Source organism: Penicillium chrysogenum, assembly GCF_028827035.1.
Source record: "Penicillium chrysogenum strain IBT 35668 chromosome Unknown utg000001l_segment0_segment0, whole genome shotgun sequence".
NCBI classification, from domain to species: Eukaryota; Fungi; Ascomycota; class Eurotiomycetes; order Eurotiales; family Aspergillaceae; genus Penicillium; species Penicillium chrysogenum.
Window position 1 is genome coordinate 9,389,247 of NW_026622749.1, and position 25,677 is coordinate 9,414,923.

The 25,677-nt window shown below is 46.4% G+C and overlaps 5 protein-coding genes across 5 annotated transcripts; 3 read left to right on the plus strand and 2 right to left on the minus strand.

The window, feature by feature from the left end:
- Positions 1-11,628: 11,628 nt before the first annotated feature.
- N7489_003634 (uncharacterized protein) lies at positions 11,629-12,248 on the minus strand (the record flags this gene model as incomplete). Its single annotated transcript, XM_056709389.1, has 2 exons — positions 11,629-11,932; positions 12,037-12,248. 2 exons carry the CDS (start codon positions 12,246-12,248, stop codon positions 11,629-11,631), a joined length of 516 nt encoding a protein of 171 aa, XP_056573691.1.
- Positions 12,249-14,095: 1,847 nt separating this feature from the next.
- N7489_003635 (ankyrin repeat domain-containing protein) lies at positions 14,096-14,776 on the plus strand (the record flags this gene model as incomplete). The annotated part of the gene is made up of 1 exon (XM_056709390.1): positions 14,096-14,776. The coding sequence occupies one exon, from the start codon at positions 14,096-14,098 to the stop codon at positions 14,774-14,776; it is 681 nt and encodes a 226-aa protein (XP_056573692.1).
- Positions 14,777-20,340: 5,564 nt separating this feature from the next.
- On the plus strand, positions 20,341-20,924 carry N7489_003636 (uncharacterized protein; the record flags this gene model as incomplete). The annotated part of the gene is made up of 2 exons (XM_056709391.1): positions 20,341-20,682; positions 20,823-20,924. The coding sequence occupies 2 exons, from the start codon at positions 20,341-20,343 to the stop codon at positions 20,922-20,924; spliced, it is 444 nt and encodes a 147-aa protein (XP_056573693.1).
- A 712-nt stretch (positions 20,925-21,636) lies between these two features.
- N7489_003637 (uncharacterized protein) lies at positions 21,637-23,172 on the plus strand (the record flags this gene model as incomplete). Its single annotated transcript, XM_056709392.1, has 4 exons — positions 21,637-21,718; positions 21,834-22,010; positions 22,071-22,468; positions 22,534-23,172. The coding sequence occupies 4 exons, from the start codon at positions 21,637-21,639 to the stop codon at positions 23,170-23,172; spliced, it is 1,296 nt and encodes a 431-aa protein (XP_056573694.1).
- A 593-nt stretch (positions 23,173-23,765) lies between these two features.
- On the minus strand, positions 23,766-25,562 carry N7489_003638 (uncharacterized protein; the record flags this gene model as incomplete). Its single annotated transcript, XM_056709393.1, has 4 exons — positions 23,766-24,670; positions 24,718-25,071; positions 25,125-25,424; positions 25,487-25,562. 4 exons carry the CDS (start codon positions 25,560-25,562, stop codon positions 23,766-23,768), a joined length of 1,635 nt encoding a protein of 544 aa, XP_056573695.1.
- Positions 25,563-25,677: the final 115 nt, after the last annotated feature.

The window sequence follows — 25,677 nt, forward strand, 5'->3', positions numbered from 1 at the left end:
AGTCACGTGTCTTCACCTCTGATTGACAGTCGCTTCGCTAATTTCTCATTCCCGTCACACCTCCGCTATAAACTAAGATCACCTTCGAGTGGAATTTAGTCGTGCTAACCGGCGGGGTGGTACAGACGTCGAAGGGCCTCGTAGTAGATAAGCTCCTAGCCTAGCCGAGCGATAGGGGCCATTCTCCACACTCTACTCGACTGATCTCCTTTAGGGTCCTACTAAGCGCTATCGTAGCTGACTCCGACTCGGGTTATTTAGTGATAGATTCCTAATAGTGGCAAGTTCTCTCTCGGTAGATGGTTTAGTTACCGTGTGGATATAAGGTGTCTAAGTAGCCGATGATTAGACTCGTAGTGGGCGAATCAAGGCGTCTAAAGGCCCTTCGTTTCGACTATATTAATCAGCGTCTTAGGTATTATATAATTGGAATTAGCCCTACTTACCACACATAGTATAACGTCCTAAAACCCGTAGTTCGTTTTTCCAGCCACTCTTCCGCGTAGGCTAGGTGGGAAAGCGCCTTACACTAATAGCGTAAGATCACACTCTCATTTATAAGGTCATTATCCTCGGCTAGATAAAATATATAGTGGATATCGTCGAACTCGTCGCTTAGTGTGAGATCCTTAAGCGTCAAGCTTTAGACGCCAGCCTAGACGTTAGCTACCGATGTTAGAATCACTGGTTGAGCCGGCGAAACATGCTATAGAACACTATTTATCCGTAGCATTGTGGAAGTCACAAATGGATTGAATGGTTGCACTAGCTCGGGGTTGGTTGATAGCGGCGCTGGTAGGTCTCGTCTAAGCCCGTGAGGTGACCTATCGGTGTTACCTAATGTAGGGCGACTCCTAGACACTAACGACATCTAACGCTGGCCCGGATACGCAATGGATAGAGCGGCAACTCTAGAGCTATGCGGCACTCGCGCCTGGTTGCGGATGGCTGCTTCATACTACCGCTGGCTAACTTGGTCGCCCTTCCGTTGACGGTGCCATCTCGCGCAGAGGAAGACTCTAGCAATATCATATAGCTTTGACTGCAAAGTTGACAAGTCAAACGGCTCTCTGGCGAGAGTGGTCAACCTTTCATAGCCGATCTTGGTATCTTGATTTGACAGAGTTTTTGCACGGCTGGCCTTTCTTCGTCACCCCGCAACAGGACATAGGACCACCGTGAGGGATCCCGCAGACGGCAAATGGGTTCCAAGGCATGGTAGTCATTGAGGTTGTCTTGAAAGGCAGAAAATACTTTGGATGGGAGTTGATGTTGGGCAATCTCCGCAGTGTTCCCTTGTCAGCTTTATATGCCATCGCCGTAGGGTCCTTGCCTACGTGGCTGCGTGGCTGCCGGTATGGGACGCCTTCCTTGAAACAGTTGGTACGTCGAAGAATGCATTTGGATGCAGTATGCGCCGGTATAGGCCGATCAGTGGCCTGCGAGAAGGGATATCATTCCACATCACTGCTGCTCAAATCACCTGCACTAGTAGCTGTAGATTGCGGTGACCATGAATTGGCGAACAGGTTGGCTGCGGCGGGACGCAGCAAAGTCGACAAAGACAAATGCTAGGTTAAATTCTGGGTGGCCTATGGAAGTTTCGAAGTGCGTGTTAGATTGTTATTTGCTTCGACGCCTATGGCGCTAGGTCCGAGGTGTGGGGATGTAGAGACTAGATTCGGTTCCTAGGGCCATCGACAACTACCAGGAACAGCTTTGGTGTTCCCAGGAGCTAGAGTCCAAGGATTCTTTTACCCGCCTAAACATTGTTGTCAAGACTTTGATGCTGCCGCGTGATTGCTACGCACCTCTCAGCGGAGTGACGGGCTACACCCTAGGTGACCGCGGAATGTAGCTGAAGCAAGTATATAAGGACCTCTCCACGTCCAACTTTCACACCCCACACCTCACCCTCATCTACAATTTATTTGATTCCTAGTTCTAATCTGCTGTTCCACTATGGTCAGTTCCAATTCTTTCTTACTGAAGTTACGGATGAGCTAACAAATTACAGCCAAACATCAGAGACCTGCCCAACGAGCTTTTGCTGTGGATCGTGTCGCATTTGGATGGCAGTGCATCATTCGCCCTCGCCAAATCATGCAAAGACCTTGATTTTATACTGCAGCCCAGCACCTGGAAATACAACATCAGATTTCAGAACAGCAATCTGTTGCACTTGGCCGTCAAATACGACAACGTTGGTCTTGCGGATGCTTTGCTCCAGCACAACGCCAACATCAATGCATTTTACCGAGGCAAAACTCCTTTGATGCGGGCGTTGAAATACTCTTCCGCTGCTGTGCGCGAACTGCTGCTCAGTCATCGAGATCTAGATATCACATCCAAAATCAAGCGCGCGACAGCGCCCTGTCATATGCTATCCACTACGGGAGTTCCTTCATCGTCAAGAGCGTGCTAGAGCACCGCGCCGCCAGTGTGGACATTAAACAGAAACACGGGCGAACGGCGCTTCACCTAGCAGTCTTCACAGGAAGAATAGGATTCGTGCAACTGCTACTTTTAAGTGGCAGCGACCCTAACTTGGAAGATGATTCAGGCCAGTCGGCGTGGTCTTGGGCATGTCGAATCAATAGACCCGTCATGAAAACAATGTTTATCAATGGCCCCGACTGTGAAGTTTATTTAGGTGCCCGAAATGCTCAGGATTCCGAGCTACCTCTTCATGAGGCAGTGTTGCATGGGTCGATAGATGCGGTCAAGTGGTGTCTTAGACAAAAGGGTCTGAACTTGGGCAACCAGGACCGGAAAGGCTATACGCCACTCCATCTCGCCGTTCAAAGCAGACGCCTGGAAGTGGTCAATTTGATCCTGGGCCACCCCCTTGCCAACGTGAACTGCAAAGACAAAGATGGCAATACGCCACTTTGGCTGTCTAATTACTCGTCATGCGACGAGATAACCGAAAGGCTCTTGGCGGAGAAAGACATCGACATTAATTTCGTTGGAGGCCGTGGGAGACTTGAGGCCCCGTGTACGTCTTTACACCATGCCGCAAGAGATTGGATACTATACTTCTACGACGGCTGCTTGCAGTGCCGGGGATTGCTCTGAATCTCTGCGTTGCAGGCCACTCTCCAATTTCCGTTGCTGCATATCACGGACACGTGAAGGCAGTTGCTTGTTTACTGAGTATGGAGGGCGTGGAGATCAATGGAAGGGGTTTAATAGATCCGCCCATTTGTCGAGCGTTTACACATGGTCACCACGATGTGGTAAGGCTCTTAGTACAGCAAGGCGCACGCCTGAATGTTAATGAATGCACGGTCGCAACCCATGACACTGCTCTCTGCATTGCTGCCCGTGGCGGTGACCTGGAGATGGGCCGGGAACTACTACGCCATGGCCGAATTGATGTCAACCTGAGGAATCACTGGTTCGAGTATCCACTGATGTTGGCGGTCAGGGTTGGACATCTCTCGATTGTTGATGCACTTGTGGCCAATCCTAGACTGACACACTTCAGTTTGAGGAGATCCCTGGATCTAGCAAAGGACTGTTTCATCCAGAGGGCCATTCGAAGCAGAATTTGCGACGACAACACTACTAGAAAATTGTTGAAACGGTCTCCGAGGAGAATATTTGATCATTTGTAAGGGCTAGCGACATCTACTTCAGGTAGCTCCGGTGATGTGATACGAGATGGCTGTTCCCAGCGCCTGTTGACATCAACATTGGGAATCAGATTATCTGCACTGCCGCACTTCGAATGGTTTGGAGTCACGGCAAAGCTTCAATGATTTGAAAGTAATTTATAGCATCCACGCATCGGAAGTACACTTGCAGACTACCATTATGAGACAGTCTTTGCATTAGTTTGTGTCAATGCTGTAGGTGCGATTTAATCCCGCTTATTCCTGAGCAGTTTGCCCTGAGCAGCTGGTGAGATCGAGCGTCAGCGGTTGAGCTAACTGTTCACTGGCTTTTCGAAAATGCGGTCGATCCTAGGTGAGGAAACATGGGTAGAAATAACAGCAGCCTCGGCGTGCATTGTCAGCTATAGATGGCATTCGAGCACAATTTCTGATAAATCCATCTTAGTGACCAAAATGGACCATCCCACTTCGCCTTCCCCAATTGACCGGCCAGTCAAGAGACAGTGCCGAGCATCCCAAGCTCCAGAAGATAGACCCAGGTTGCAAACCCATCCACAGCAAGATTCAAATAGCATAACCATCGAACCTAAGGTCGGTCATATCCCCCACGGAAGGGAATGAAAACCCCACTAATATTGAATAGATCCTAGTGAGAACACGCGGTACCCTTACGGCGGAGTTTATAAAAGTAGTAAACCTCAATGACTCCCTCGCTACACCAGTCCTCAAATTGCTTGACTTATACTTTTGTCTATAGTAATACTACGTCGTCAAATCGGCCGAGAAAATACGACTCGAGGAGGAGCAGCGACGGCTTCAAGCGTTAAATAACTTGCTAGCAAGCGATAGCGATACTCTTCTATAGCTCTACAATATGCAAGCTTTAGTATTGTGGGAGCGCAAGCGAGCGGTTCAGGCTCTTTGTAATAATATCGTTTCAGCCTTAGAAGCGAGCGATCTTTAAGCCTCCTCCGCCGAGGAGCCTAAGGGTTAGTAAACTCTCTATATAGTAGAGCGTTTATAGGCAGAAATAATGATATCTGATTTCCCGCTATCTATTTCTGTTTTCTCTAAGGAGAGTTAAGGCTTATACTACTAGTGAATTTTCCTTAGGTTGGTGACAGGTACTAACGTGCACGCTATTAATACGTTCAACGCATTCGATAACTTAGCATCTAGCTATAAATCCCCCTAGTTTATCCTGATTCTATATAATAAGAGAGGAATAAAAACTGCTCAGTCTCCAGCTTTCCATCCCTCCTAACCCACGTTAAATCGCTGCTTTACACACCGCCATATTTCCCTACAGCGTTCGACGGCTAGTCATATACCAGAAATAAACGGATTAAACGAGAATGGTCTGTACCCGTTTCTTTGATAGGAGTTTGCGCTAACATTACAGACTACGATTTAGATCTCGACCTTCACGCTATCTGGCATAAATCTTCTAGCATACCGACACCGCCTCCCTATCTCGCTACTAAGCCTAATGATCTATAGCAGGATTCTTTTAGCAAAGACGACCCTACAGAATACGAAACTTAAGAGCCTTCCTTGATCGAATGCCTCTTCTATCCCAATCTCGACAGTCTGTCCGGGTTTAAGTGGATAGGTCCAGATCCTCTAGCTAACTCTACTCGGGCTAGCGACATTTTCCTCCACATATCAGCGCTCCTTTTCCCTAAAGAGGTGCACTAGATAGAACTTCGATTTGTGCGATTTAACCGAGTATCTAATGAGACTATAGGAGAGGGTCTGTTCTTCCTACCACGGGTTGAAACGGCTATAGGGAATCTCTATCGGATACGTAGATAGCTACTAGATATAATCACCTAGCATACTATCCGTGTAACCGACACTAGCTTCCGACTATCCCTTTAGCCTCGTACGGAATCTCTACCATATTCGAGTCTCTCGACACATTCTCTATTAACTAGTTTTCCCCCGACGCTATCCCTAGACCCACACTTTTTTATACATAATATATCGAGTTATTACGATTGAGATTGGTCTAAATTAAGCGGGGTTATTTGTATACTCATTTCAGTCAAGACCACGATAATAAATAATGACTATTTAATACCCTTCTTATAAAAAGCCTCGGGAATATATAACCTGCTTTGCATATAGTGTGATTCCCCTTACACTACGTCGCCGCTTATCGTATTTATATATTTCTAATATAGGATAGGGCAACCTAAAATAGGCAATTCCTTACTCTTCTCTTACGATATCCGTCAAGCCGGCTAAATTAGGACTATAGGGGTAGTTCTAGTTATCGAGTAGGCTAATCAGTCGTTCGCGAGATGATTCCAATGCCTATCTAAAAAATCGTAGTCGAGCTAGCTGCTTCTCGTGGTAAAGCTGAAGACTATCCCTCTCTTTCCTTAGGTACGTACTAGCCTCCTTTAAGATCTCATTACTCTAGTCAATCTTTTAGATATCGATATGCTTAGAAACGCATGACTCCTATAGGCGTCGGTAGAGTCTAACAAATCGAGTAGCTGGAAAGGCAAACTTAGGATCGTCGCGTTCGAGGTCTGCTAGCACCGTTAAGGTGGGTTAAAACGGCTCGGTCGCTAAAGTATATCTTGTTACTTCTTCGTGTTACGAAGGGGAGGTCTACGATAGTCAGCTAAAGCATTTAAAGCCGAATGGTTTCACTTACCAATGGAGGTATATGATCTAAAGGTTCTTGATTATAGTCCTTTTCACTAAGGATCGGCAATTTATTAGGCTGCTGTTCTCCTTGCTTTTCCTGGTCTGGCGAGCTGTTTGAGGTGTCCATTTTGTCCACAGGAAAAAGTCAAGGATCTGGATAGTACTATTTCCGACAAGCCTTGGTATCTCTTATAGACTATGCAGACACAGGTGGCTATGGACTGGGTTTTACGGTCACCACATAGTCAATCAACGCAGTCAAGTCAGCTTCTGAATAGAATTTGCTTTTATTTTTAACGGGCGCTGGGTAGTAAATTTGAGAGGAATGTCAACGGGTTGGTCGGGAAAACTGATCGAGCCTGACGATGTTGAGGGCCAGATATGAACGCCCATTGACGTGAGAGACATCTCAACTAGACGCCTCTTCCACTTTCGTTGGAAGCCTCAGAAACCCGGCAAACAGCATTGCAGAACTTAGAATCGCCAAAAAAAACGGTATTTCGGATAGTAACGAAGTGAAAAATAGAAAAGAAAAAAAGATTATCTTCGAAGGTTGGTGGTCATCACTTAAATTGAGCGTTGACAACGTTTGGCCAAGCTTCAACGGGTTGACGGGTCATCCTACCGTGACCTCGCTTTCTGCAGTCTAGGCGGACAGACCCACAGCTCAACACAAACCAACACAACACTAAAACGAGGCCAGAAACAAAGGCCCATGATTCCTAGGGATGGAATTATAGGAGTTTTCGGTGATCTAACGTTAAGTCGCCAACATATGAGGTGACTAGGATAAGAAATATGTGAATACTTGCCTGTCATTGCGGATTGAATATCTCCCACAAAACCTCAATTTAAGAGGGACGTGAAGGATTCAACAGTCAGCCAACATTGCTGGACCGACTCAGTATCCCTTTCTCTTAGCACCACTCTTACTCGTCTCTCGCTGGGCATCTAAAGGCATTAAGAATGTCGCTACAAATAGTCGCGGTAAAAGAAGACGCGGTTTCAATAGGCCTCAATTAAGAAATGTGTCCTTTAACACTTCTAACCAGGTCGGTGAGTGATAGGAGCCGCGAAGCCTATAAATACGTCCTCTACCCCTACAATTGCTCTACTATTTATCCACTTGATTCTGTAAAGTCGAGCAGGCTTGTGTCTAACGCACTCGATAAGTTCTCCCTTTGATCGAGTACTAGAATTTATACCGTACTAACATTTATAGTATACATCGTGGACTAGCAAATCAGACGGATCCTATATTATAAGAGACGTGGTTCTAAGCAGATTCACTGCCCTATTTACGCTAGCCGATCGGAGATACGAGATTTAGATTAGCTAGTTAAGCGTCTATACGAAGACGTCTCTGCTATAGCGAGCTAATCTACTATCGCGTCTCTAGTTGACCACAAATATGAAGTGTAACTGCTCACACTATAGGTATATAGGCCCACAAATCCTTAAAACTACACTAACCCGAAAGACGCGGGATAGCTAGGTCCGTAGACGTTCGAACACAATACACTAGGGCAAGGGCCATAGCTTCTTATGGTCTCTTCATCCCTAGTGTTAACTATTAGAAAATGTGAGTTATGGAATTCCACGCTAGTCTACTAGTTAATAATTGACAGTGAACCTTTAGGAGCTCACCAGAGTGGCCCTAATAACCCTATACTACCGTTAGTGCTCCACGCAAAGCCATGGCTTACACACTATTCCTAGCCCCGTCGCTTCGAATAATATAGCATATCCTAGGTGGAAGATTGCAAACCAAGATAGCGAGTCAATAATAGGGTACGGAGATTTAAGTGTAAGCTTAGTCGCACCGAAGCTTAAGGCGTCCGTCCTTCCTAATAGTGAGTTATCGCGTCTTCTGCTACGCCGGTCCGATTAAATATACTAAGCCTTATACCCAAAATCACGACACCACTAACACCTTAACGCTATTATATAAGCACCCTATTATCGACGGTGAAATATACTATAGCGAGTGGCCTATTCCGCCAGATCGAGGATAAGACTAAGGTGGCGGCCGACGAGCGTGCTCTATCGCGTCTTCCGCCCTCGTCCCCACCGCCTTCGCACTATTGTAGAGTTCCTGAACCTCTAGCATCGCGCCACATTCATCTACCACAGAAGTGCAATATTTATCGTAAGCGCGTTCGTCACGCGCGTTTACTATCTCAACAAACTGCCTTATACACCCTAGCGTAGCTTTTTTAAAGCGAGTGCAGATCGCGATAAGCTTAAACGCGCGACGTGGTATGGCTAGTGACTATATTACAGAGAGTTGTAAGTGATCTAGTTATAAAGCCGATATAATCATTACGTAAACCGATTGTCCCGTCTCAAACGCACTTTAGGATTTCTATAAACAGGTACGCTACGACAACTCGTCTAACTAGATCAATCCTTATTGACTCGGATCGTATAATAGGAGGACCCCCTTATTTCTATCACTCAAGTCGAATGCCACGCGAACAAATGTCTTGTCTGCTCGAGCTCCGCTATACAAATACTATCGTATGCTCTCTGTCCCTTCCATATAACTACTATCGACGATGAGTCACTAGAAGGTTCGTATCGCGTACCTCGGCCTCTTTCTCTCTATTGATTCTAGGTATTAGGTCATTATTCGATTTGTCTATATAATACAACTCCTGAACTCCGATCAGCCTATACCACTACCCGAATCCTGCCCAAATCATACCTATAGCTAAGCATACAACCTTTCAGATCCCTTCAAGTGGCGTAGGCTGCTGGTATCGAATGCGTGATCCTCGTTATCTTCGGACGATATTTGGTATCTTTCTAGGGCTAGAAATTCAAAAGTCATAGGAATGCTGATGTTCTGTCTTACTTCCTAGCAGATGAGCGTACCTCCGCAGACAATCAGGCTGTTAGCACAAGTCCACCTACAAGGAGAAGGAGACGCAAAGTCTTCTCATTCTTAGCCAACAATTTGACATTGGTCATCTCAGGTACAAACCGAGAGGGTAAGATCGGGGCATAGGCAAGCCAATAAGAGCTCACTACCCAAGAATCACCTCGGGCATATAGGAAGCTGCATCATGAGGGCTGTCAAAAGTGTTGTGGTGTACCCGGTTGGTTCTTATACACGCATTTCCACGCATTTCCTATCTAAGCCGAAGCACTATCTGCAAAGACCATTTACCCTAGGTGTCACTGCAGCTGCCTATATTAGTCAAGTCGACCGCGCGTATCCTTTATCCGTTCATATCGTGTCCTAACATATCACGCACTCGTCAGGAAATCCGGATTCCCTACATCCCCTATTTTGACGGTTTTTTTGAGAATAAATCATATATTCGTCGAGCCCACCGCGCTGCGGAGGACACGTGGGCATGTTACTATTCGGCCAGGCAGCCACTGTAAAGACTTTGGTGTCCGAAATAATATCGAATCAGAATGTTTAAGGGACCTCTTAGACTATCCCCTAGATCCTGGAGCAAATTTTCCACCGTCAATCAACGCTCATGTGATGGTTGCTTTTGGAAGGATGGCTGGAGTGTCTACTACGACTACGAGCGAACCAGCACTCCTGCGAGGATATCACCCCACCTAAATTCGTTTCAGATGGCATTGCAAGACCCCATTCAGGTTCCAGCCGTGTTCTCTTAGCAGCAGAGCATGGTTGATCGCATAAACTTGGGATAGTACTTCGCAAAAGGCAATGACCGTCACTTGATCGTAGTGGATATTGATCTACGGCAGATTGGTTGGAATATGATTCGACGTTACCGTGGCATAGTAGAAGGAGCCGACCAGGTATTCTGCTTGCTTGTCCAAATCTCTCGGCAACATGGTTGTCTCTGTCGTGAAACTACTTTGACTCGCGCTCTTTGAGATATAAGAACTGGAGTAGAGTAAGTTTGAGTGATTTACAACCGTGGCCTGCGGTGATGACTTTGACCACGCAAGACACAAGGCCTAACGCGTGGCTAAGTTTACTTAAGCCAATCGCTTGGCACTTCATCACATGCTTCTACACGTGGGTATTTGAGCGTATTACCTGGTCATAGTTCAGTTAACGGATCAACTATCCCAATCAATTTGAGGCTGTATGCCAACTTCACCGAGTGATCAATGTTGTGATATGGGGCTGGTGCAGATCAGGAACCAAGCCGTACCCATCGGAATTAGTTCCAAGGTGTCTATACGAAGAGAAAAGTTGATTGGAAATTAACTTGATCTTCTCTTTGTGTATATATAGCCTCAGTTATTCCCTCTGGTTCAGAACAATTAATCCTTTTTTTTAGCTACAACACTAGCCATACTCCCAGGAACCACACTTCTATTTCTAGGACTTGGTAGAGCTGTCAACAGGAACATGACTTTGGTTCCCCGAAGTGGAGGTAGGAGGCCCCAGTAGCTATGCTGGGCTTCGTGGGGGATTTATTGCACCTGGAAGCTGCTTTAGTGCCCCAAGAAACCGTACCGAAACATCCGTCCCAGCAAGAGAACCCCAGAGCAATACGAACGAATCCACTATCAAAGATACGCCACATTGATAAAAGCGGTTACGAGCTCAATGATTTGTGGTCTTGCTGGAGACTTTCTTTCCACCCCCCCTTTGTGTGTTCGGTTCCATCCCAGAACGTCTCAATAAAGTATACAGTAGATTCGACCTCAGAAATCTCTCTAGCTAAGCAACGGAATCAACCTTATAACTATCGATTCTCTACCCAGTAAGGCTACGTATAGTAACTAAGGATTTTATGCCGTTCAACAAAGAATGCGAGGAATGACAGAAGCGCAATTGGGACCACTTAGGTAACGTAGTAACAATGGCTCTAGGCGCTTGCATGAAAATCTTCCTCCTTGTTCCTGGCGCTTGGGGCAGGAAAGAACAACTTCCATCCTTCCTGGAATGAGCGCGAACACGAGAAATTACTGAGCCTCGTTTCGCTTTCAATTGTCAAACCAATAGTGTTTCCAATATGTGCTGGAGTTAGACGGGTGTGATTCCCCTGGTCAATGACTTTGACATCATGAACACTGAGAGAACGCAAGGTCTTGGCGTTTGATTGTATAAAGCTCTCTATAGAGGCCAGCTCCAAAAAATTTGAACACAATGATAGCTCACGTATGTTCAGACTTACACGACACAGTAACTCTAAAGTCATGTCACTTTCGACAAGCCGTAGACCCGGCGCGTATCCAACTAGTTCTGTGAGAGAATTTGCCAGAGAGTTCCAAGAGGAGCTTCCTGGGGGAGGATGATTGGGAGGTTCGCGACAGCTGAGTTGGATGACCTCTAAAGTCAAGCCGCGACGCTTTAGAGCAGCCAGTACCAGTTGAATATGGTACTCATAAGACCTTGGTTCCGTCATACCAGATACCTGGTGATATTCCCTCTCCCAACCCCCTGGCGCTTTGTTTCACAAAATACTAATACCAATTCTTTCAAGTTACATAAGAGATCAAAAGCAAGGCCTATCAAAGTCGAATCTCTTCCATCTTCAATGATCGCTTGTTGCTCGGCACAAGTTCGTCGTATCGTCTTGTAAACTCGCGTGTACGAAGGGTGATCGCCTGAGAGGTATTCCATTTCATCCCAGTCCTCACGACCGTTCACATCATCGTAGTCTTCGCATATATCGACATAATATTCAGGAGTGAGGAGTTCTGTTCTGAAAACATCATAGTTTCTTATTTCTGGCTTGAGGTTAGTCTTTTCCATGCATGATATGCTGACGGGTCCTTACCAGGATTTAGCAACATGGGGACCACATACTCAAAGGAGACGATATACCGATTCAAATTTGATTTCAGAATACTTTCCAACAAGTCTAACCCCTCATTCGAAAATTCGATGCTGATCTTGTGGAATAGGACAGGCAAGCAGATGTCCCTCATTCGGCTGCTGACGACTGAAAGTTGTTTGGTTTGTTGATTGTCAAGACATTTCACGATACCGAAGAGGATTTCGGTAGGCAGCAGCTCCATATCAATCAATCAATGGATTTCAGCTATACCGGGATTTTTCAGGAGGGTTGAGAGGTGATACTAGGGGATATGAACAAGGCGGGCTCTGCGGCCTTGACATAGATAAGGTGTCAAGGAACAAGGTGTCGCATTGATTAACTACCTGGCCTTTTTTACCGTTGAAACATGTGACTCTTAGACTAAGCGTTTGCTTATTAATCGTATCCGACACAAAAGTATCGCGCGCAAGTTGCTCTTTCCAGGAAATCGCTTGTTTCCCCCGCTGGTTCCTTACGTCTCCTACCTTGACTATATTTTGGGCATCCACTATATACGCCAGAAACACCGCATCCGGACATTTGGCACATCACTATTCGCAGATCCACTAGGTCGTTTAGATGCCTGTGACGGTACTGCCAAGAGCCACCCGGCTGTGGGGCTATTTGCACTATCTCCTACACATGTGCTCAAATTTCTATCTCTAATTAGCGCTCATATTATGTTTGCTTTCAGGAGAATATTCTAGGGGCATGTCTCCTGTGATTAGAAGTCACTTAATTATCTCACCACCCCCGAGGATATCATCTCGTGGTAGTTCGTTGTAATTGGACTTGATACCGTAGACAAGTGATTAGCAAACGACTGCTGCTGGCAATGCCGCAGTGCCCGGCGTGCATGTCGGGTAAGCAGCATCAGAAGAGGAACTCCCGTGCAAGATGGCCACGTCTGCATTCAACGAGGATTTTCGAAATGATCCTTTCGGACATCATAGAGATGCCAATTGCCAAAGATGGCTCCAGGTACTTGATCACCTTTACTAACGATTATCCTCGTGGCTCGTGGGCATATGCCATGAGATGGAAGCATGAAGCACTGCAGAAGTTCCGACAATTTGAGGCCTGGGCGCACCGTCAGTTCGGCGCCCAGATCAAGAGGTTCCTCACCGACAACGGGAGAAAATTCTTGCCGATCGGCACACACCTCGAGTCCCAGGGAGTCGAGTTTGACACCTCGCCGCCATACTGCAAAGGGCAGAATGGTTTGGCCGACTAGATAAAAAATGTTCCAAGTTGAAGCACTACTCCTATGCGTAAGGCAGATGGCCCCCACAGAAGTGTCTGATCTCTCATTACGGGTCCCGGGAAATCACCCGTTTGTTCCTTGTATTTACTTTCCTGATACAGCCATGTTCGAAATCAGCTTTAACTTCACACACACACTGTCGCTCTGTCTGCCAGAGCCCCACATATAGCGCACTAGTCTAGATTAGGATGGCGATCCGCTCGAGGCACAGCTACCAATGTACCTTGCTGAATCGGGTTAAATTACAGTAACACCGAAGAGAAATGTACCGTGGATGATGGTTGCTTTATTAGGTTCCTAGGAGTTACTTTGGGTCTTACCGCCCTGACTAGATTAGGGCCTTGGGGCGCGGAGAAGGAAGCGTAAGTGTTGAATTATGTACATATCAGTTTCCGAATTCCATTGCGCCTATTAGTCAGGAAAAAATCCCCCCCGCTTCCCCCTACCGTCCCACCCAATATGCGAAAACGTGATACTAGAGGCTATAAGAACCTGTCAGCCGACGTCTCGAAATTTTCAATCTGAGCTACCACGTCCCCTGAATCACGATTGCCCCTTCAACCCGCGACCACGGCGCTCTCTACAGGAAAGGTGGAGACATGAATAAATTTTTTCGCCTACCCAATGAATTACTCTTCTTGATTGCAAGTTTTCTAGAGGCAGAACGGGACATCAGCTCGTTAGCTCGAACTTGCCAAAGATACTATTCTCTCCTTAATGTTTTCCTCTATCAGCACAATTCGTTGTTAGGGAGTTCCGCTCTGCTATGGGCGGCCCAACGAGGAATGGAACAAACTGCTCGTATCAGTATTCAAAATGGAGCTCATGTTGAGGTTTCTGATGTCCACGAGCACTACAGAACACCACTGTACTGGGCTGCATGCAAGGGCCACGCGGCTGTTGTGAAACTCTTACTTGAAACTGAGCATGCTGATGCCGATTGCAGGGACTCCAACGGCGAGACACCCCTGCTCGCAGCCGCTCGGCACGGTCACGAAGCGGTGGTAAAGCTCTTACTTGAGACCGGGCATGTCGATGTTAATTCAAATTGCGCCTATGAGACACCCCTGTTCCGGGCTGCTTATTATGGTCATGAAGCGGTGGTGAAACTCTTACTTGAAAATGGACGCGTTAATGTGCAGCCAGAGGGCGACCCTAACGGTTGGACCCCGCTGTACATCGCTGCATGGCATGGCTACGAACCGGTGGTGAAGCTCTTACTTGCGACCGAGCGTGTTGATGCAGATTCAAAGGACTTCCACGGTTGGACACCGTTGTTCCGGGCTGCGCATGAGGGCCACGAGGCGGTAGTGAAACTTTTACTTGGAACTGGGCTCGTTGATGCGGATTCCAAGAACTCCCGCGGCGAAACACCCCTGCTCGCAGCAGCGTCGAAAGGCCACGAGGGGGTGGTCGAGCTTCTACAGCGAGAGCGTGGCTGGGAATCTGAAATTTATATGAAATGAAACACTGAGGTGTTATGGTCGTTGAAGGTTCTTGAGCGCGTTTATGTGGTCAGGTCGCATTTGATGAAAGGGGTCCTGGATTGAATTCATTAGTTCGTCTCAAGCCCCAACATGGAAGCTACGTCGGGATTCCCCACGATAAGAGCCAGCACTTACATCATTGAATCTTCAACACAGTTACAAGACAAACGAACTATTACTTCACCACATAAAGTAGTGTGTTCTTTCTGGCATTGAGGCTCGAGAAGCGATAGAAGAGTGCAAGTGGTGGCACCAATTTCGGGTCGTACTGTATTGCGACTAATATTCTCGGCCTTTGAAGCACACAAATTTATAGAAACCTATAATAAGAACAAAGCGAATTTCACTCGGCAAATGGCATTCGTTTGTAACGAGACAAGGGATCTAGATTGCTAAGAGATAAGATCACTGTACCGTAATGTACGTTATCAAAGGTACATGGGCGGAGGCAGGCGGACGGAAATATATCCTAATACACACTAGTGCACCGTAGGTGGAGCCTCGGGGAAACAAAGAAAGAGAGAGCAGAGGTAAATCTGATTTCGAATATTACTGTACGATATTATTAATCTCCTTAATATGTGTCATGTTTACGCGTGACATCTTTCAAATTTGAACGTCTGATACCGACGTAGTTTGCCTTGGTCTGTTTGCGATATATCACTCTGCTGTACTCGAGGAAACTGCGGTTTGCTGTTAATTGCAAACCTACCCAACAGTCCCCAGAAAGATGTAGTCATCTCTTTTCTATCCTCTTTTGTTGAGCTTATACTTAACAGCCAGTGTAGGATGCGTCTCTAAGCCATAGCAAACCGTCGCTATTAGGTGCACCAACGCGGCCGATTAGGAAACGGGCTTCGAGTGGGAAACTTAATCAAGTCCTAATATTGGCAAAGAAACAATATAGCTTAGATAGATATCTTCTACAGGCGGAAAACTCATATACTCCTAGTGTTCAACGGTGTTTTATGTTCAACGTTAATATGAACGTTGATTCAACTTTCTGACATCATTCACCACCCGTATATCGCCCAAGGTGCTAGAATGAGAACACTCAAAAAATACTATTAGGTCGGCATAGTACCAACGGATTATAGCAAAGAAGTTAAAGTCTCCAGAGCTCCTAGAAGCTTAAAACAGACCCTCGGCCGGTCGGATCTTTATCGTGGTAGCGCGGCGCGGCTGAACCATCGCCCTCTAACAACCCCCAAGTCGTGAGAAATGGAATTCCCTTCTATACGCCTATTCATAAGCAATAATAATTTGGCAGCCATATTACTCCTAGGAATATGCTTCGAAACAATTGGGGGCTCGAGAACCATGTGGATACGGCACTAGATTAAAACATCCTTGGTTCGATCATAGATATACGTACAACTATTGTGGCCACATACTGACATCCATAGTCGTCCTAGGAGCCGGCGCTGATAATAATAACCCGCAAAATCTTGACTATAGATAGTCGGTATGACCGCTTCAGCCCTAAACATTTAAAAGGTCGTAATTGTCCTCACGGTTAATGCTTTCTTGTCTATCTTTTACTCTAATAACTTGCTAGTACAATACCATCACTAACGAAGCCAATAAATCATAGATCATAACCTATCATAGGTTCTAAAGAAGTCTAATACCCCAGATACAGAAGGTCATAATAGACGTACAGGCAAAACTAGTATCGTTATTTTAGATCCCCTTCTCAAGGAATCCATCGGCTAATAAATCTACTTCATGAAGGCAATGAATCGGCTAGAAACTTCCGTCGTGTCGATGGTCTATTCGTCCACGAGAATCGCGATAATATAAGCTAGGTTTTACCACCACCTATTGACCAGTCCACTAGCTCTATAGCCACAGAGGCAGTTACTTCTGTTAGTACCTCTCTGGCTGGATCAATAGCCTCTACGTTATCTACAAGCGCTATAAAGACCGAAAGCCAAGATCTGCCCCCTCCGAAAGCGATAAAGAGAGTAGCCGAATCCTTAACTGTCCCCCGAAAGCGACGCCGACATTCATACCCCACCTCTTAAATACCGGGCCGCTCACAACGGGTATATTCAAAGAGACCACCCCTAAGTCTTATAAGAATTAGTAGGTATATAGTCAACGATATAATTCAATACCTATAAATGCTATCCGACCGTATCTTGATCTACGACACCATTTTCCCTAGGGAGTGGGCCACTATATATCTCGCCACCTAATTGCTATAGAGTAGGTATAAAGAGATCATCGTGAGGAAAGAGTTAGAAACAGACGCTATATCCGATTTTAAGTCCCTACTAATATAGTCAGAAGAGAAATGCCAGAAGTGTACTACTATAGACGAGGAGCGGCTATATAACTAAGACGCACCTTATTCTTATTACCCTATCGGCTATATTTTGATAGCGTAACTAGTCATTTGGAATTGAGGAGCAAATATAGTGTTATATAACCATTAATCGATATTTAAGAACCTATTAAGCTTTAAATCTATTAGTATATAACTAAGGGACTTTTAGGTCTCGAGGATTTGAACGGCTTCCTATGCGATATTAGGACGCCTAGTAAGCAGAAAGAAACATGCCAAACTAGCTATATCTTGATCTAAAGCCATACAATATATTAGGGAAATCAGGCAGCGTGTACGAGACCGATCGGGGGTCGATTACGTCGAATATTAAAACCAGCCACTCTTTATATTATTCAACCCGCTTCCCCGAAATGTTACAATGGCTCTATGCTCTACAAGTATTTTGTTATCCCGTTAATCAGGTCATGGCTACTAGTCCTAATAACTCGGCAGTTTAGTAGTCATTTTAAGTCTAGATGTTAGCATATTAATCTAAGTGACTCACTATGGCATCACTTATAGACTATATTAAACTATAGATATTAGTAAGATAGGTAATTCTAGAACGCCGAGGCCCAAATAAGCTATACTAGTATTCGTCCGAGAATTGTGAGAGAGCGACTCGCCGTACTAAAAAGCGAGCTTCTAAGCCAAAGGCATACCTAACTATAACAGAGCCCACCGGATTATCTCTCTTTATCTAGCTAACATATTCGTTATAGCGTCAACTAGATGCTAGTCGTATAGAAGTTACGAGTGATCATTACATGGCCACATAAGTGGAACTCTATACAACGAAATAATTATAGGTAAGTTTACCACTTCATAAGCCTACTAATTATTATAATAACCATACTATACCTGATCCGGTGCGCTCGTCGACTTATAAGCGAAACATAAGGCCGCTATTATAAAGAAGCTGCTACAGACTCTAACTCGTTTGATAGCTTCCGTCTTTATTTTTAGCGCGTTATCGGTCCTAGGGAAACTAGAATTTATCCGTGCATAGTATTCCCTAGCGCCGTGAAGGGTAATAAGATCCTAAAGAAGTTGTTAAGCAGTGCGGTCATCTATCAATTCGCATCGAGTTTTTAATTAGCTCGAGACTCAGGTTCATAATAGCTGACAGTTTATTATCAGTTATAAAAGGATACACGTGCCGTTAATAGTTTATATATAAGCTCTATGGCTAATCGGCCTCATCTTACGACTGTCAGTCGATACTAGCATCTCCTATCACAACCGAGAGTCGAATCCCTAACACCGCACCCTTAAAACCACGCGTACAAAACAAACGGAATTCCACTTTCTCTCTTAGCCCTTATACGTTTTAAATCCGAGAAAATACCGCCCTATTATCATATCATCAAAACTATCCAAAGATAATATGATATATAACCTTAGTACTATCAAAGATCAATCTAAGCTCCCTATTTCGATATCGGCCCTAACTACCCGCGAGAGTTATAAGGCGGCTACCACGAAATTAATAGGACCTCACCGCCGCGGTAGATTAAAGGTTATCATAGGGCCTCCTAAAAGCCTTTGCCTACCCCACTTATATGACCTAGAAAATATCGTATCCGTCCTAATTGTAAGACAGGAGTCACCGTGGGATACCTATCGAAAAGTTATTACGTATAAGAATGCTAGTAAAGTTACGATTGCTACACGCCGCACTCGCCCGTCTCGTATAGTAGCTATCCGGACATACGGGAAAGACAATGCTCGAAGATTGATATATAGATTCGGACGTCTAGAATATAGGAACGTTCTCTCCTTATATGAATGCTATATACACGAAGATCTCGCGTCCTTCCTAGTTAATGACTTGCCGCTAACGCTAGCGTATGTTATCGCTTTTCCGTCTATTTATCCTAGCGAGATAGAATTGGGATCTATTATCTACTAGGTTAGTCGCTTATGCCCTTCGATAAGCTGTTCTAATATTTTAGATCCTAGATAGTGCCTACTACTTATCTTCATTTGGCCTTACGTATCAATCACTAGCCTATAGTGATATATTATTTAGTATTAACGGGATCATAAAGATAGGTTTGTTAACCGCCGCATTCTTATATTATCTGACTAAAATTTCGTAGTAAGTTTGGACCTTTATATAGATTGTACGCTAAAGCAATCTGAAATTACATATATTGCGGCTCTTCCGTCGATAATGATGCGGCTCATATAGAAAAATGGCAAAGATCAAGGCGTTATTGGCGTGAATAATCTAGAGCGATGGCCAATCGATTCTGCCGCTGTGGAGTTTTTGTCCGCTACCGAGACGGTAGAATCAATCAGGTCGCTAAGAAATGTGAGTTCTCCTAGCAAGGTATCGTGTTTCGCTAATGTCCAGTAGTAACCCCTATTGGCGGAGAAGCACCGCCCAAACGATGATCTGGTAGTCCTCGTAAGAGCAGCTCTGCTCTCCACTAGCTTGAATTGTATTTACGACCCCGGCTCTAAAAAGTGCTAAAGGACAAAATCTGGTACGCAACTCAGATGTCCGCGAATCCTCGTCATGGTCGTAGGCTTCACCAATAAGCAACATTCCATGCGTCTCCTACAGTTATCTTGCCACTTCTTAGGGTACTTTGTTTCTTCCACGACATAATCCATTGTTTTTGCACAAATCCTTCTCATGTTGCGTTCTAGTGAACTTAGTGCTACATAATTAACGTTACATTGCTGGTGAAAGATCAAGGCTAACATTGAATACCGTAGGGACTTCTGGTGACATGCGCAACCTTTGAAGTACAAATACCATATGTGCCGACGGGGCCGGATTCGGCCGCCCCCTAGATCGGGTTTGGCGTCCCGCCCGTTTGGGTTTGGTCCATCCCAGTTCGGTTTGGTGTCTAGGCTTTTCCCAAAATGGCAGAAGCACAGCCCGCTCCTGTTCTGGTTTAGCGGACTCGGATCTGGTTTAGCAGCTCCCGAAGTCGTTTGGCGCCCCGGGCTATCCCCAAACTGGCATCTGCCATCTCCGACCGCCTGCCAGCCTCACCCTTTGGACTATATAACTTCCAGTGCGTCGCTCGATCATCCTCCTCTCTTTGACTGACTGCACTCTTTTCTCCCCGTCATACCCAGCCGTGAAATGATACCGTAATTCCGGATCGCACGGCATCCTTCCCCGGCGCCTCCCTGTTTCAGCTGAGTTCCTCGTCATCGCCTGCGCGCCTTTTCTCCACTCGACTCGCTGTAGATGGATCCATCCATCGGCCCTGGTCGCCCTGATCCTCAAATTAGACCGCTGCGCTACAACCCTGTGATTGACTTGGGCGACGGGTTCAATGCCTATCCTCTGGTCCCTGTTTCTTCGGTATGTGCTTGTTTTGCCCGCTGTAACGGCGCAGCCTTCTACGATCGGCCCGGGGAGAGAGCCTTGACTTGCGAGGAGATTCGATTTACGACCTGGTCGGTCGAGCACGATTGTGACGCGGCGCTCTCTGAGTTAGTGATGATCATAAGCTCTCGCCACACCCATGCATCCATTGGCACTTTCTGCTCTTACGCCCCGCCCATGACGAAGAATGTCCCATTCCCGGTTCCTTTTTCGTGAGGGCTTTTAGTGGCCTTGAATAGGCTAGCGTCACCTAACGGATGATGTGTTATAATTTCCTGGACGCTAGTGTCTGCGCCAAGTGATCTTCTGTGGACGATCTTGCCGCAATTTCAATGTTATAGCGAGGCGCAGCAAAGAAGACCGAGGAATCTGGACTATCGGAGATTCCTGGGAGGGTCGGTACCACCGTGCGCATGATGATGTCTCACCCGACTGGACGCTGATGCCCACGCTAAGCTCCTTTTCGGAGACGATCCCTTCACTATAGTCCTCTTGTGGCAAGGCGCAGCAGGGCAGACCGTGAACTTACCCGAATATGAAACGTTTTGATCCAATGGGAGAAATGCCGCATGCAGTGTCGGCCTTGCTTGTGACTCCTTTGTGAATTCCGTTGTGGATGGGTTGGTGGATCCTCGTATCGCTTTGTCTCACGACCCTTGTCTATTCGACCTTCCCAAAGCGCTCAGAAGAGGCAGGGGAAGGTAGGCAGGTATAAAGGGTCGTTGAGAGTCGAATGAGGCTGACTATCTGTTTATAGTTCCTTCTCTTCTATTCTGATGCATTGCGTCTGAATCTTTCTCGCGGCATGGCACCTATCAATCTGGACGACGTCATCCATTATCGTCCGCCTGCTAAAAAACCACATTTCAAACCGTTCCGGGCACCCGGTTCCCACGATCGTATCTATTCACAGATACCTTTGGATAGACCCGCGCCAGCCCCTCCGTTTCTATCCAGCCAGCACTGGCGTTCGAGTCTTCCATTCTCGGGGCATGCACCGTACCTTCAAAGTCATTTCCATGCACCCAGTGAAGTGGAGACGTTATTAGCCCCCAACGAGCTTGCGGAAGAAATTACCATTGACTGCTCGAATGGGTTTACATGGATTTCTTGAATGCCTCTTCGGAAAGAGATGCAAACGTTGCTATATCAAATATGCACACGGCGAGTCGAGAATTGCCGGATGATGTTTCTAGCAGTGATTTAGGGCAAGGTTTATCCGACCAGCGTCACGATGGTACGTGGTGGCCATCATTTTGACTCCCCTTGATTTCTTCAATTGTGCCCTATCTCTCTTTCCTTAGCGATAACGTGGTCGACAATAATGGGCTGACTTGGCACTTTGAGACCAGACTTCCAAGGTGATGAGCATCATGAGAGCAACGTGACATCTTCTTCTCAAGATATTATCCAGGGTGGAGGTCTTGAGCAATCCACACCTTTATGCTCTACATCGGTCCGTGATGGCCTCTGCATCCCGGTGGCGGAGGAAGAAATTCTAAGCCGAACAGAAGCATATGAAAATGCAGGTCAGTGCTCTCTCAGTCAGCTCGGTTGCCCAGTCCTCCGGCTCACGTGGTAGAATGCAGACGAAGCCACGATGGAGAGAGACATTTTGCCACATTCGAACCCGACAATAGATATAGCAGACGGCAATACGATGGTCAATGGCCAAGTTCTTGACCATGGGGGCCAGGAAAAGCAATCCACTCCAACGGATTTGTTACCTGGAGATTCTGGAATTGAAGCAGACGAATTAGAGTCGAAACCGGCAGCATGCGTCATCGGGAAAAGCATGCCGGCCGAGAAGTACAACAGACAGCCCGTTTCCGAAAGCCATGTGGTTATTGCCAGGAGAAAGACAGGGCTGCAGCTCATGACAACGAAGGCGAGCTACAGCATCGTGATGCGGAGAGCCTGTCAGCATGTCCAAAACTTCTTCAAAATGGAACATTGGCGCGTTCAATCTCGCGCACATTTCAAGACAGTGAGAAGCAGTCGCCATGCAGCCCAACAGCGGAAGTTGCAGGATTCTGTCCAGTGTTGGACCAGCCGTCGGTCGTCATTTCCAACTGCCGTTCCCAAGAGCGAGGAACGAAGGATACTGTCTCAATAGCACGAATGGCCTCTTCGAACAGGAAGCGAGACCGGGATGAGTATATATCTGATGACAGCAGCGATGACCCTGATGGCCTCGACGATGTGGACTACGTGGGCGAAAGTGGTGAAGACGCACATGGAAACAGCGTTCCTTTCCATCGACTGAAAAGAGCAAGGCGGCCTGCTGTGCAGCTTAAGCCTAGACTTCCCCGGCAGAACACTAAACGCCTCTCGGTCGACGAGACAGTTCAATCCAAAGTGGCCGCAGATCAGACTTCCCCAGCAAGCTTGCACGATATAGAAACCATTCCTATCCGTGGTTTCCTTACGCGACAGAGCAGACAGAGCATTTCTGCACTCAGAGATCACGCAAAGCTACTTCACATTATGAAAACAAAATTGGCAGCCAGCATTCCGAGCAACCCCCTCAGAAAGGGTCCCGCGCTGGGAAAACGACCGGGCCAACCCGATTCCTGGAAGATCGGAAGGCTCCCTCCAGGTGCGCTATTGCACACGCCTCAAGGGCCGCGAGGCTGGAAATTCTGGGCATTCTGGGCGGAGTTCCAACGTGAGGAGCGAATCTTCATATAGAGGCGCACCTTGCGAGGCAGTTCGAGTCGCGGGTGGCAAGAGCAAAGACACCGAAGAAGGTGTGTCAAGACCACGATACGGTCCACCTCGGCGCAGGCAAACGGTGGATCGCTATTCCCCGGTTTGAGTTGGCAATAGTTCTTAGTCTTTGTCGAATATCAGCCAAACGGATCGCCAAAAACAAGACCGTCCCGCTGTGTCCAGCGCCCGTAGTGCGTTGGGCAACAGTTGAACCTTACTAGGTTTCACAGTTCAAAGAGCGGGTCGCCAATAGCAAAAAGTGAGGTTAAAACAGTGTTTAAGTGCCAGATCGGCTTAGTAACTCTGCAGAGAGACTATTTTCGACTGTAAAGTGAGTATTGTAAACGGCGGACCTGTGAATTACTGTATCTGGCTAGTTTTACCTCTTTTAGTTTAGCGCCCTAATACACCGTCACGTAACCTCCCTTCAATGCCCGACATAATAGACCCCGTTGTTTGCTATGGCCTAAGTCAGCTGGTCCTCCGGTCTTCCTATGGAGGTGAAAAATATCAGGACAGCCTCCAGAATTCTTTCTATTCATCTGTCAACCCAGCATAACAAAATGCTCGAATCATACTCCTGCCTTGACCGGGAAAGGCCATATGGCTCTCGCCTCTTCTGCGGACTTCTGCCCAGCAACGCTTTCAATGTACATAGTCAACAATTCCTCATTCTGCGTCCTCTTCTCATTCACATCCAATCCTGGTGCGACCCATCCTTCCGCATCAGTGTCAAGGCATTCTTGCGCAAGAGCCTGAATCTTATACCAAGCTTGATACTCAGAGAATTGGCGATCATGCGTATCGACCTGCTCCTGCGTAAAGGATAAAGGGCATTCTCCAGAAAATCCAAGGTCCGACCAATTCTGAAAGAGTTCTATCAAGCACGCACGAAGCGGGAGAACGCCAATTTCGGAGACTTCCCCGCATCGAAGGAATAACTCTCGGAAGACACGGGGCACGTTCATGGCCCTATGCGCTGGTTTATCCTCAAGCAAGGTTGAGATCTCATAGGCCTTTGCCAACTTTACTTGGGACCATTCGCGTATTGCAAGCATCTTGCCATCCTCATCTAGGGTATCGAAATCATCGCGCAGTTTCACCTCAAACATCCCCTTCTCGTAATCGTAGTTCTGCGGGGGTTTGAGAAAGACTGGCCATTGTGCCTGGAGAAATGCAGGGAGAACAGAAATCGACTGGAGGTCGATGAGGGATACTATTCTCGAACACTCGTCAGAGGCGACGAAAATGTTTCCCATATGAAGATCGGTATGCCATAGAGTAGGCTGGGAAGCTTCCCCTTTCAATATTTCGTTCGAGTCTAAAAGTCCCATGACACTCTCTGTTGCTTGTAAGAGTTCAGTTTGTTCTTCGATATCTCCTTTATAAAAGAGTGCTTGATCTTGCTGGCCGTTCTTTGATATTCGTAGCATTTCGCGCTTTGCAATAGAAACCCCGAGGGTTGAAATTGAATACCCTATGAACAGTTAGTATATAAACTGTCAAAATACGCAGGGGACTCACAAGGTCCTTTATCAAAGTCCAGACTTGGATCGGGATTATATCCTCGATCACAAGAAGGTCCAATACAGAAAGATGGATCAAGTTCATCATCAAGGGGCTTGTTTGGTTGCTCTATATCCGTTCGAAGATACAGTCCTCCATAAGCAGGGAAATGAATAGCTGATAATTGAGCCTCGATCTGGGTCAAGTTTCTGATTAACTGTAGCTGATCAAATTCGGTCATACTACCCCAAACTTGAAACAGTGGAACACCGGCGGCTTTCTCCATGATGATATATTCTGCACCGACAGCATTCGAGTTGTTCGATGACCAGGCAAGAACACGAGGGACAGGGATGCTAGTGTGTTTTCTGACTGTTTTATAGGATATTAGCCACTGGAAGTAGAATTATACCGATATAACGTACTGTATTCGAGAGCGCCGACTTCACCAGCTGTCGTTAAGGTGGGCGGGCCAGCAATGTGGCATGGAATTTTTGCTATCACTTCGGATCCATTTTCCTTTCTCATCAAGAAAGCCTTGCTGAAACCTCCTTCCATTTTGTCAATAGCTGTGACCTGACTGAACTTTCCGCCGACTGTTGCCGTAGTATTGCAAAGCTCATCCACATCAAATCGGACATATCTTCTGTTTAGCTGGTATTCTTCGTTGGCAAGAAAATGGCCATTGGTGTAAGGGAAAAGCTCCTCCTGTGTAATGGATGCACCTATTTGAACAATCAGAAACTGAAAGCAGCTGCTTTTGCACCAAATCCCTTTCCCTTCTTACCTCGACATGTTATCGATAAAGACGATCCAGATCTGCCATATCGATGTGTAGTAAAATTTCTGAGCGCTCTTAGCATTTTGAGAGCAAGTGTTCAACACACAGGTAAAAGAAAGAGGTGATAGAAGGAATGCCGGCAGGGAACTCATGAGACACTTCGGGCGGTATGGTAGATGAGTCAGCAGTCTTGGCGT